General features: G+C 29.1%; 1 protein-coding gene across 1 annotated transcript in view; it reads right to left on the reverse strand.

Moving 5' to 3' along the window:
- LOC126742871 (calcium-activated potassium channel slowpoke) overlaps window positions 1-14,464 on the reverse strand; it is a 205,391-nt gene that overhangs the window by 157,800 nt on the left and 33,127 nt on the right. Inside the window, exon 3 of the mRNA XM_050449716.1 lies at window positions 11,124-11,309. Within this exon, the coding sequence (XP_050305673.1) occupies window positions 11,124-11,309 (186 nt within the window). The remainder of the gene's footprint in view (window positions 1-11,123; window positions 11,310-14,464) is intronic.

The following is a 14,464-nucleotide window of genomic DNA, read 5'->3' on the forward strand; positions in this document are numbered from 1 at the left end:
ATATTCTCTATTGGCTCGGCTATTATCAAAGTATTAATAATAAATCAAGGTCTTGCAAACTAAGTGGTTGGCACTTTATACGTTATTAACATAAATTTGTTGTTTGAAATTATAATTTTCTGTATATTTTATATTATTTGAAAAATTTTTTTATTGATTATAGAATTAATAACATTTCATGTTTATCATAGCTTTTGTACATAAGAAAAGACGTAGAAAATTAAATAATACAACGAAATAAAAATAAAAAGTTCTTATGTAATGGAAAAAATTCAATATGTAACTAAGACCTGCATACAAGAAAATAATGTAGGTCTTTTATTAACTCATTATTAACATTATTTTAAAAATAATAAATACGTAATACCCTCATTAATACTTTTAATATAGGTCATAGAAATATTTATTTGTATGTATTGAATGTACCTAATTCTCTTTTTACAAAAGTTTACTTAAGTCAAAAAGAAAAAAAAACTTTTTACACGAATTGTGTTGTTTAACCATGGTTTTCAATATGCTATGAATTTTTATTAAATCTTATTGAGCAAATAGAACTCTTAATTAAATTAAATGTTTAATTAAAGTTTAAAATGTTTTAATATTGTTTACACCTAGTTCTATTTTAGACGATTTTTTTGGGAACATATCTATTGTGTAAAAAGAGAATCAGGTGTCATTACGTTGATTTGACTTTTCTTAATCTAGTGTCTCTTAAGGTTTCCATATACGTTCTTTATCTTTTAGTTGATTTTGTACTCACATTTGTAATAGTTTTAAGTTTGCTAAATTTGTTTAAATTAAACCACATTGAATGAAAAATGATTATGTAAGAAAAATAGGTACTAAACTTGTTAATTTAATTTCAATCAGAAAGCTAGGATTATTCTAAAAATAAAATATTCGAAATAATATATTATATTTATTACACTCTTTTTAACGGCCTTACTTCTTGGTTATAATAGTAAGTTAATAAGTGCTCACCCAAATATAACGATGCAACCTAGCATCAACTCTACATTTAATTTTCCAATTTGAGTGATAGCCAAAAAGGCAGATGCATAAGGCAGGTACTTAAAAATAACGAGTCATTATTACTGAAATAGGTCATTTATATAGATAACGCAATACAGGCCAATTCTTTTTTCAATCATATACAGAAATGGATTATATGAACTGAATTTAATCCTTTATAGGACAATGTTATAATTTTAAAAGAATACCAATAAATTATTTATCAGAAAAAATTAGGAAATATTGTTAAATTCTGGCCAAATTCAATATATTTTTTTTTAATAAATAAAAATTACAATATTATAATTTAATAACAACATAATAATTAATATAACAAAAATAATTTATACTTAAAGAAACCCAAATTAAATATTTTTACTGTTATACCTTTATAAATGAAATAAAAATCTGGACAGATAGGGTCTTTTAATGAAATTTATTTTCCAAGTTTAAAAGCGAAATTTTCTATTAAACATGGTCGAATGTATCTGTAAAACAAACTTAAAAAAAAAACAAAATCTTAAAAAAATAGAACTTGATTATATTAAATTTCAATAAATATAATATAATCAACTCGTATAAATCAACAAATAGCCTTCGGACTAAATAATAAACAAGTCGCCACTTTTCTAACAACTCAGTAACAATTAGTAACAGACAGCACTTTTACAAACATATGAGCCATAGATAAAAAATCGACGTACGAAAATTTATACCCCCTACCTAAAATTAGGTATTCTTTATCTCACTCGCACGAACACAATTTTCCATCCTTCTCAGAAAATAGCGCCAACGCAGGTGGTGCCAAGTGGCGCTTGTAGGAAATTTCAGGACTATTGCACTTTTTTTTCCCGATTTTTAATTTTGTATTTTCTGTATTTACGTTTTGAGATTAAGTGAATTTAGTTTGTTAATGAAGTGTTTTGGTGTGTGTAAATTCGTTAAATGTATATGGACATTTAAGATGAACTTCAATACTCAATACTCAAATATTTATTTCCATAGACTCATACAAATAAGTATCGGATAACGTCAAAAAATAAAACTATAAGACCTAAACATACCGCTTTTAAAAGGCATTAAGAAAAAACAATAAAAAAACTTTTATTGTTACGAATTATCGGAGTAAAGAGGAGACGTTGCAATTTAAATATTCTGTTACCGTATAAAAGGAATTTTTAATTAAAATTCTTTTTAATGAAGCTTTCAAATTATTAACCTTCTCCTCTAATTTTTTTTTATTTCAATGGGAAGATTATTGTATAATTTCGTTGGAAAGACTACTGGCCTGTTTGCCACTTTGGTTAATTTAAAAGCGAAGATTTTGGAAAAAGCAGCTTTTATAAGTAAATCAATAACATTTTTAATAAATCAAGCAAATGCTATTGATGCTTATTTAATATATTTAAAAAACTGGAATTTAAAAATTAAAATGCTTAAATAAAGTAGGGATACAATCACAAAAAATAATGAAAATTAGTTATATTAAGAAATAAAACAAACCTTTTTTTGTTAAGATATATGTTTTAATATATATATATATATGTCACAGATTAAATATAACCAGATGCACCAATGCATTTACCAATTCAAGTTGTCTTATGAAAAAGATAGCGAGCACAAATTTTAAAAATATTTGTACATGTATATAGGTAGAATGAATATTAGAGTGATCGAAAATAATGGAACGTTAATCATATGACAAAGAAGGATGAAAATATAAAATTTTGTTAAAGTACAATTATTTTCCTACAGTTAAATAGTTTAATAGTTTAAATATAAAGCAAAACGATATATTTGCTTCTAAATGTATTTTGTCTATTACCATGCCAAACGACGTAAGTACTCACTTTAAACCTGCTTTTGGATCCGTAAAGTTTATCTTTTGAATACAGTAAACTTAACATATATTTGGCACTGACAAGTAGTGGATTAATTTACCTATAAAATTAGGGTCTCTCCATAAACCACGTAGCCAGCATAGGGGGAAGATGTCTTAGCCTAAGGTACGTGGTTATTTTTTAATTTTTTTTTTAGAAAATAAACATTGCTCCCTCGGAGCCAATACAGTTTTATCAAGTGCGGGCTAGTGATATGTGGTGTTATATGTATATATTTTCATTCTAATTCAAAAAGCCTGGGCAACTATCATAAATTCCCTAGCGAAAATGCAACAAAAAATATATTACTATTTTAACCAATAAGTGCGAGAAAAATTACGTGTGTCATAGTGTTTCAAGAGTTCAATATTCTTAATTTTCTATTTGTTTTTTGCACTTTGTTAATGTTTTTTAAATTGGAAGTAGTAACGATTTAGAAGTATAAAATATTTTTAGTCTGACAACTCAGTTACACTTACTTACAAAAGTGCTTTTAGACTGAAACCTACTTTATTTTTAAATTTTGTGATAGTTGTTAAAAAAGAAATCAGTAAAAAATATAGAAGTAAATATGCGAATGGCAGCTTTCAGTTTTTGAGTAATATAGTTGGTGAGTTGGCTTTTTTTCAAATCAAATCAAATATATTACGGAAAAAGTGATACAAATTACATAAATAATAGTTATACACCTAGATATATATCTGTGTGTGTACAAGAGAATCTTACAGCACTCACATATCCTTCACTTATATTAATTTCCTAAATTTATTTTAGCAACTATATCTATTAAATTATCTATACTTATCTATTAACAACTAATGACTTATACACCTAATTTGTTTAGTATAAGCCTGAAATGCATTTTTGTCTATCCAAGATGTTAGCAAACATATTAAGGTTTTGAGTCAAATGTAGTGAAATTTTTTTATTAAAAGATTTCGGTTGTGAATGCGCCTAATATATGTAAGGAGAATATCGTAAAATTTAGGACCAATATATGTTACAATTCTTTAATTTCTCGTTTTAGTCAGAAAAGGGATTTTCACAGACTTCGCAGACGTGCTTCTTGTAAGATAATTTGTAGTATATTATTGTCTTAAGCCAGGATGTTTCTACACTAATAAAAGAGTTGACTTAACATATAATTGTTATACCATCATAACTTGAGCGTCCTAGAACAAAAGTTTAGTTGAGTATCTAGCATTTTTTTAAATAATAGATATCTTTGAGTAATATAAGAATATTAAAAGTTTTTGAATAAGTTCCGCCTTATATTGACAAACCGTATCTAATTATTGATTCCGCCAACACAAAGTATAGCAATTTTAAAATTTTAATTGGCATACAATTCCTAATTTGATAAAATTTATAAATTAATTTTCGCAGTTTTGTGTTTGTGTAAATAATACCTAGATATTTAATTCTTTCAGTTTTTTTCAAAGATTGGGTGCATTGACATGGAGATTCGTTTAACAAATAAGGAAAAGTAGGCATTTAGCAATTTCATCATATTCATAATTGTCAAGAATACTAAAACACATAAATTTTGTTTAATTCATATTTATTTTTAATCTATTCTTTCCCAACCATTGATGTACTTTTGCGAATTCACGTATAATATGCTCGACTGTGTCCCTCCATTTATCGCCTTATACAAGAAGAACAGTGCCATCTGCATATGAGATTAGTCTACTTGTTGTTAAATATAAGAGATCGTTAATAGATAAAGAAAATAATAGCGGTCCGAGAACAGTACCTTGCAGTACACCATATTGCACTATTTTTTAAGTACTTGATCTAGTACTTGATGATATTTTTTAAGTATTTTGATGTACTTTTAGCTATTTTTGAAGTACTTTGCTCATTTCCAATTCTTACACATTGCTGTTGATCTTCAAGATAATTTCTCATTAAATTTTGAGCCAAAACCCTAATACCATAACCTTCGAGCTTTTCTAGAAGAATATTATGACTAACAATATTGAATGCCTTTGCCAAGTCTAAAAATATTGCCATTGGTTTCTTATTTTAATTTATTGAGCTGTAAATAAATTTAGTTACCTCATAAAGGGCGTCTTCCGTTGATATCCCTTGAAGAAACCCAAACTGATGCGGCAAAAGAATGTTATGTTCTTCTATGTATTTTGTAATTCTATTTCTTATACATACCTCTATTAGTTTTGCTATATTGTTTATTATTGAGATTGGGCGGTAGATGCCTGGTAGGTCAGATTCTTTCCCTTTATGGATAGGTATAACAACGGATTTTTTTAGGTCAGGTGGGATTTTACCGGCCAAGATAGAAATCTTAAAAACATGAGTTAATGGTTCAATAATATATGTCTGTATATTCTTTTAGCACCTTACTGGTAATTTCATATAATCCAGGTAAAGAGTTTTTTTAGACTATTTATATTTTTTAGTACTTCCTGTACTAATACCAGTTATTTGTATTAAAAATAAACTGGGAAAATAATTATTGTGTTTGGCAAATTTCCTTTTAAATTTTAATTTTTCTGCCATGTTTTACCTACATTTATGTAGGCAAAAAATATTACATATATTTATAATCATTAAATATATTTGCAACTGTTTTTTTTATCTTTATTTAGGATGTTATTTTGATCTCTTATCGAGAGATATTTTAAGTTTTTGCTAATATGGTTGCTTTGAAGTTCTTCGTTAATTACTTTCCACATTTTTTTGGATTTTGTTTTGTTTCTTTAAATTTGTTTTTAAAATAATTGGCTTTATTATCTCTAATTCATTTACAACATTTCTGTACTTCTTATATTCATTCATAAGTATTGCATTATTATTATTTTTTAAAAGTTGTCTTTTTAAATGATCTCTAAGCCGTATAGATTTTATCAATTCAATTGTTTAAACGAGATCCTTATCTTGTAGGCGCCATCTAATTTTGTCGGAGTGTATTCAAGTTCATCAGAAACCTATAACTGGCAGAACTTATAACACTCAGCTAAACGTAGTCTTTTAATATTTGCACATATATGTTATAAAAATAAATCACTAATAAACTTTTAAAAAAATATAACAAATAGTTTTGCCATTCCGCTTCTATCTATCTACATATGTATATACTATAAATTTAAATATATAATATTACAACTCTCAGAAAAAATTTAGGTTTATGTATCGAAGCTTTCAAAAATTATTAAATACAAAGCATGCCTGCTGAATATCTTTGGCCAAAGTTATATTAAATTTATTTTAAAAGTAGTCAAGTTAAATGAATAAAACCAATAAATGACAAATGACCTTACTGCAACTAGAGAATGGTGTTAAAGGTATTTACAGTACTTCTATCGAAATTTAATTCCTAGGCCAGACCAAACAATTAATCGTTAGCAACAGGAAACATTCCCTACAATAGGGCTTTACCTTTTATTAACAAGCTTTACAAAGCGACTTAACTAAACCGTATTGACTAGGAGCACATGTGGCGCATGTTAGGTAATGGTATGGAATGGTAGGGAACCGTAAAGACCCCAAAAGTAACACGTAGAAGTATCTACAGAAAATCTACAATAAAAAGGTATTACCGCAAGGAGGGTCTAAGCATAGGTTAGTGTCTACATGGTAGACGACGGCGTTTAAAGAACGACGAAAAGAAAATACATGTTACCTCGGAAATATGACCGCCTTTCGGCTTTTTAGAAGGGTGTTTTACTTATCAGAGTTCTTCAGAAAAAAGAACCAAGATGGTAGATAATCGAACCTACTAGTTTACAATTTCAAGAAATAATCCTCACTCATCATTATGTTTTCACATACTTTTCATTGTGCATAACAACTTTTCGCATTTCTTCATAGTTAATTAATACATAGATGATTTGTAGTTATTGTGTATAAGGACTGGTTGGTTGTTTTTCTTATAGCATCTATATTAATATACATATGAATATATTTCTATTAGAAACAAATAACCGAAATAAAGCTGATTTTAATACAGTCAGTTTGTATTTTATTATTATTATTATGTAACTTTTTACTCTAAAAAATAACTTACTATAAATGATAGAAAATCATTTAATTATCATAAGCCATATTTTAGCGAGTAAGCGCCTATAAGCGTAACGTCTTTAAGACGCTTTAAGCGTTTGTTAGCGGTCTCCCGAGACCGCTAATAAATTCGATATGTCAAAGTCAAAGGGAAGCTATACAAATAATAAACAATAAATATTGATATAATTTTTTGATATTTCTTTAGAGTTGAGAAGCATTATATTTCCTAGTATTAGTTTTAATTTATTTAATGTATATGAGACAGTTAAGACATCCAAACCAAATAAAAATGCAGAAAAGAATAAATTATCAAAAGAGCGAATAGATTGCAAAAAACACAGTGAAGAACGTAAAGGTGAGATTGCATGGATAATTTTTTAAATTGATTTTGGATTAGTTGTGTTTATTTCTGTGGAAAAAATATATGGGTGAGGTTACGTTTATGCCAGTAACTTTTTTGTTTATTGTATTTCCTCTTGGACAAATGTCTGCCCTTTATAAACGTTTTTAGGGCAAAATTAATTTTTATTTTGTTACGATCTTGATCTGATCCTAAAAATGTATGAGATCGAATTTAGACTCAAAACGTTTTGAAAACTTAGACGAATGAGTGTTTTCATGGTTTAGGTCAGTCTTCAAAATCAGATCATCGATAGCGCTTACATAGGATTTAGCGGTTTGGTATGAATTACCTAAAAAAAGTACTATGCTGAAAAATTCACACTTTTTTTTAGACATCGGTTGATAGTATTAATAAAACATAATAAATAGAATGCCAAATATGTCAATACTCAAAGAAGGAGAAAATTTAATATTTTCACTGTGTATTTTTCGTTTTTTTAAGTATAAACTTCTGATATAAACCCATTCATAAACAAAATCGTAAATATTAAATAAAAAATCTTAAAACCGAAATAATAATATGCAGAAAATAAATAGATACGAAAGATTTTAAATTCGGACCTGCACTGCTGAACGCCTAGAAAATTTGTTCAGAACACCTGTTGTTTAATAGTCCAATCACCATTTGAAAAGGCATTTTTTTATATTTATTCAAATTCAAATTCAAATTCAAATATATTACTTAAAATTGTACAGTATTGTTACAAAGTTAGTGTTTGTGCCCTAAGTCACAAGTGACTTGTCGGGACACAGTATTTTAGAATACAATAATAATTTAATAATAAATTTGAGAGCTTGTTATAATAAAAACCAAATTAAATTAACTTAGATTAAATTTGTAAAAGTAAAATTTAAATTAATTCATTCTTTTATTCTATCATTAAATAATATTTGCAAATATACCTGTAATTATAACATTTTTTTACATTAGAAAAGGTAGCTTTAATAAAATATTTTCATAGTTACACCTGATCCATTCGGTTATGCGTATATTAAACAGTTTTTTTCTTATAGCCTTAAAAGCGTGTGGTATAAAATTAAAGATTCTTGGCCCCACATAAGATATATGACGTTGACAAATTGTAAAATCTACCTTAGTCAAATAAACATGTTCTCTCGTGACAGATCTAGTAATATTAAGGCGTTGGGGTAGAATCTTATATGTTTTTATTTTTCATAAAGTTAAGGGTGCTCTTCAGGTAAAGTTCTCTTACAGTGAGAGCACCACTTTCCAAAAACAAATGAACTGTTGGGTATCTTTTTGGTTTTTTATTTATTATTTTTAGTATATATTTTTGAGTGATAACCAGGTTTGTTAACATTGTGCTACACGCACTACCCCAAATTCTTATACCATAATTTAGAATGGATTCAACCAGCCTGATAGACCATCTCCAATAACTCACGAGGCATAAATTCGCGTAGTTGATAAAACTTATAAATTGTTTTCCTTATCTTTTTAGTTATGTAATCAATGTACATATTGTATCTTAAATTTCTATCAATATAGACGCCGAGGTATTTTGTGTACGAAACTGAAGAAATCTTAGAGTCGCAAGTACAATTTTCCATCTGATTTGCAAAACAAGGATAAGTATGTATAGTTAGTTCCACAGGTTCTTCTTGTTGATTAGTGTTATAAATCGAGAAATTTATAAAGTGGGTTTTATTACTATTTAGAGTTAGAAGATGCTGATCCGTCCAAAGTTTAATTAATGTGATATATTTTTCAGCTAGCTTTTGCACTTCTGACCATGATTTTGCTTTTACTAGAATTACTGTATCATCAGCGTAACAAATAATAGAACAATTTATTTCAGGTAAAATTTTTGTAAGGTTGTTTATATAGATCAAAAATAAGAGTGGCCCCAGGACTGTACCCTGTGGCACACCACATTTAACTGTACCCATCTCTCCAACAAGATTATTAATTTTTACTTGTTGTGTTCGATCACTAAGATATGATTCAAAGAGTGCTAACTCAGTACCTCTTAAACCTACGTCACCCAGTATTTGCAAGAGAATGTGATGTGCCACAGTGTCAAAGGCTCTTGCGAGATCAATAAAAATGCCTAAGCTCTTATAACCCTCATTAAAACCATTCAATATTCGCTCTGTTAATTGTTGAATTGCATCTTCAGTGCTCATTTTACTTCGAAAGCCAAATTGAGAATCTGACAATAATTTATTATTTTCGAAATGTTTTTCCAATTTAATTTTAATGCACTTTTCAAGTAATTTATTCAGGGTACTCGTTATATCTCAGGTTACTCATTATCAGGTTACTCGCAATAGGCCGATATTTTTAAATCCACTGGCTGTCACCAGAGTTCAATATGGGAGTTATTATGGAGTTTTTCAGAATATTTGGGTAAATGCCTGTTTTTAGTATTAGATTTATCATGTGTAGTAAGGGCTTCATTAACGCTATATGATTGTCTTTAATTATCAATGCAGAAATACCATCGTTTGTACATGAAACCTTGCTTTTAAGAGAATTTATTTCCATTATCAATTCATTTATTGTTATTTCCGAGAAACTCGCTGGATTACAAGGAGTAGGCTTACTAAACACATATTTATTTTTAGGTATTTTTTCACTAAGGTTTTTCCCGATATTACAGTAATAGTTCAGAAATTTTCGAGATATTTTGTCCTTTTCAGTTACTTCATTACCATTTTCAATTATAGAGTTTATAATTATATTTTTATTTACGGTTTCGTTGGTTACTTCCCTGATGGTTTCCCATATTTTTTTTGTATCGTTTATGTTTGTATTTAATTTGTTTTTAAAAAATAAATATTTAGCTCTTTTAATTAATTTAGTGAGGACATTTCTGTAGAGTCTGTAAGTTTTTTGTGTTTGAAAATTTAAAGGATGTTTCAGGGTCAGCCTCCTTAGTTTATCGCGATTTTTAATGGAATTGATGATCCCAGAGGTAATCCATCCTTTTTTTTTACGAGTGTATTTTATAGTTTTAAAGGTGGTACAATTTTCAATTATAGTTCTCATGGTTTTAGCAAAATTATTCATGCAAATATTTGGGTCATTACATTGCAATATATCGCCCCAATCAAAATTTATCAGACTGTCTGCTATTTTTTGAAAGTTAACAATTTTTTTAGTATTAATTTGTACCTTTTCCGGGTTATTACTTTTGTTTAAAAACTGCATGCTCAATAGTGTTGGGAAATGGTCCGTCAAACCACTCATTATAATATAAGAACTGACAATTATATCGTTGACGGTAGTTTTTAGAAAGATGTGGTCTATGCAGGTTTTTGCATTTCCTGCTACCCGAGTAAAACCATTTATTTGACTAATGTATCCCATGTGATTTAGATAGTTGAGATATTCTGTAGAGCATTGAGTGACTTTATTCTCTATAATATCAATATTTATATCTCCACAAAAAACCTCTATTGAATTGATTAAAAAGACCTTTTTTAAAAGAAATAAAGATCAAAATTGATTTTATAGATAATTTGGATTGTGTTCCATGAAAAATATTGGTATTTTACAAATGTTGGTACAACTTAAATATGCAGCGCAAAAAAAATTTGATACGTTCGGACTACTACACCCACGTCAAAGAAAATTATAAAAGTTAGCACTATAACAGCAACTATAACAAATATATCTCACGCTGACTTTTATTATCGTTACCTGGATAAAAAAAGGCTTATTAAAGAGCCTTTATCCGCCTTGATAAGCCTAATATTTTTAAGTTACGAGTAATGAACGATGTATGCAATAATAAATAAATTATAAAATCCAATATTATCCTAAAAGCAATGACTTACCAAAATTCGACCTGTAGTGGTTTGTCCGGAAATAAGCTCGCCGGCCCAATCTTTCGCCTCGGTCATAAATGTACCTTCGAACTCCTGTTTGCCCTGTCGGGCAGCCTTTTGCTCCTTTTGTTTTGGATCGTTGGGGCCATATTCGGCCTCTTTGCGGCAGCAAAGGAACGCAAATAGCCGCCATACCTAGAAATTAATTACAGCAATAGTTAAGAGGAAGAAAGAATATACTAGAAAAAAACGGTTCATATACAGTGCATCCGTAAAGTAGCGGATAAATTCAATAAAAATTAAATGGACCGTTTCTGAAAAAATGCCCGAACCCGTCGATATAAGTTTCAGGGTTTTTCTACGTGAAAATTGACTAAAAAGGTAACTAAAAAAAAATATGACATCATCAATATGTTTTTTTAAAATAAAAACCACAATTTTTTAATGCAGATCAGAAAGGACGCATTTTTTACAAAGGATACAAAGATAAAGGATTCATTTGTACCATAATGAATACTGGTTACATAAGCAATTTGGAACGAAAACTGATGATAAAAAGTAAAGTCAAAGAAATACCTATGTTATATATAGGTAATCATGATCCATATTCCTGAAGGCTAACTTTATTTTCTAATAAACAAGTCTTGATTTATCTCTTATGTTAAGCATTTAAGTACTTATTTGCCTAATGAAAGCTAAATTAATGTAAAAAGTGAAATGCACGTCTTCTCCACAACTTTCAACAAGTAGCAATTTTGCTTTTTACGATTAAAAAATCAGAATTCTGCTAATTTTTACATAAAAAGGTCAAACTAACTAATTTTCGCAAACAGTTTTTACGAACACATAAGCTTTTTGCTCAAGCTCTGTTTCCGAGTTTTAAAAAAAAATTAATTTCATGTCTTTAGAGTATCGGTTTAGAAAGAATTAATAATTTTAGATGGTACTAACTACAGACTTCAGGAATATGACCGAGAATCTATGAAAACTGGTAATTTGTGTGAATGTTTGTTGATATATCTTGACTTTGTTGACTTTAGCATCTGACTTAGCTGATCACACTTTGTTACTAAGTTACGGTAGAATAACTGGGAGTCCGCGGAAGATCTCTTAAAAGATGTTTAAATCAGACCTTAAAAAGCATTTTGAGCAGGTGACGCTAATGACTTGTCTATTTTTATAGACCAACATTTAGGTCTTACAATTACAATATGCACATGATCTGTTATTTTTTAATCGCGTTTTCCAAATAATCTTGGAAAAAGCAAAGATTTGGTTTTTACATAATCAACTTTTTTAAGCGAATTAAAGACAACTCACTTGAGGTCTCTCTTGGAACTGAAAACTTTATTTGGCGGCAGAAAAGACCTGTTAGAATTAATTATTCTCTGGAATTTAGCTATTGCTATATAGCATCTACAGAGAGTTGACCAATAAGGGTCATGGCCCTTTATGAAAACATTTGTCACGTGAAATGCAAATATAAATTTTTAACACGTAATCACAATACTTTAAATAAAAATAATGTTATCGACTCCATACATTTAATAGCGTTGCCATAGAACTATTTGGTTTCATATTTAAGAGTTTATTGTCCATGTTCTGGAAGTTTTTTACTTAAGATCTATTCTTAAGATAAAATTTACTTTTCCTTAAGTCTAATATATATATAGTATAAAAAAGTTTCTAGAAAATTTATATTTATTTGCATTTAATTTCGCGACTGAGCTATATCATAATGAGGAGTGACTTATCAAAATGCATTTTGTCCAATCTAGGACAAAAATGAGTTTGAAGTGGTTCTGAACTCATAAAGGCCCGATGCAGACATACCCATATAGAGAATGTAACAAATCCAATTTTGTCCCATAGCAATTTAAAGGCAAAATCTGTCATACGCATCAAACCGCATTATGTCCTGACTTTTAACCGCTTCATTTCGCATTATGTCCATTTACTGCTTGGCAGCGCCACCAGCCGGCATTATTATTGTCAATCTAGTTACGTTGTTGTTGTTTGTTTTGTTACACGTGCTGCTGCTTTTTTGTGTGTTTAAATTTAAGTAAAGTAAATGCATTTTTTGTTGTTTATTAAAGAAGTTTTTCCAAAAATTGTTTAATATTGGTCAAAGAAGATTAAACACGATTGCAAAAGGTATAAGAAATGGAACAGGTGTGATAAACAAGGGAGGGGGAGATCGCAAAAGTATTAGGTTTTCTGAAAAGTTATTAAAAGTGAAGGAATTTATTTCGAAGTTAAAAGCATGCGAAAGCCATTATGCTAGGAATAAAAGTAAGAGACTTTATCTGCCTTCTACCCTTAGTGTTAATAAGTTATTTAAAATGTACAATGATAGCGTGGAGGAACACCTTAGGGTTAAAAAGAAATTTTTTTCAAAAATCTTCTCAACATAATGTAACTTGGGTTTCGGTTCACCGGCTTGTGATACTTGTAGCTACTGTTTAAGAACTAGATCTGCGATACAATCCTGTGCAGACGGGCAAGAAAAGCAACATTTAATTGCCTGTTTGGCTACTCACAAGGCAAAGGCTAAGGCTTTTCATGAACTGATGAAGGCTAAACCATAGCAGTGTCACGTATGTGTTTGACTTACAGCAAGTCCAGCCTTTACCCAAACTTACTATTGGAGAGTTTGTTTTTATGCACACCAGGTATCTTTTTATTGTTTTTGCGTAACAGATGTCGAAATGAAACATCCGCAGTTCTATGTATGGGACGAAACACAGGCTGGTCGGGGATCTGAGGAAATAAGCTCAGCCTTAACCAACTTCTTGCAGAATATTTAGTTGGATGATACCATTAACACCATTCGGCTCTGTGCAGATGGTTGTGGTGGTCAAAATAAGAAACAACATGTCATGCACGACTTATATGTCAGGTGTTTTGTGTATGTTATGGTCTGATGATGCTCTAGTCGAGCGAAACGTGTAACCTTTGTAATTTTATTAAATGTATTTGTGATTATTGATTATTGAGTAAAATTTGTGAAAATAAAACACGTTCTTTTACCAACGAAAAAGAATGAAAATCTTTATTACAAAATTATGAAAGAACATACAAAACAACTAGCGCCAAGTAACACTTATAATAAACAGTAATTATAATAATTTAGTATAAACTAAAAATATTTGACAGAGCGCAAACAGCTGATCGACATAGTAATGGGCTGTACTTAAAGATTGGTACAGGTATTATCATTTAATACCCCTATTCAATTTAAACCTTCTACGCAAGTTTTAAATTGCTAACGATTAAAACAAACAAGAGACTTCTTAACATCTAAGTATATAAGCAACTTAAAAATTACACTCACATATTGTGTCCCTAAA

The sequence above is a fragment of the Anthonomus grandis genome, chromosome 12 (assembly GCF_022605725.1).
Source record: "Anthonomus grandis grandis chromosome 12, icAntGran1.3, whole genome shotgun sequence".
Classification (NCBI taxonomy): domain Eukaryota; kingdom Metazoa; phylum Arthropoda; class Insecta; order Coleoptera; family Curculionidae; genus Anthonomus; species Anthonomus grandis.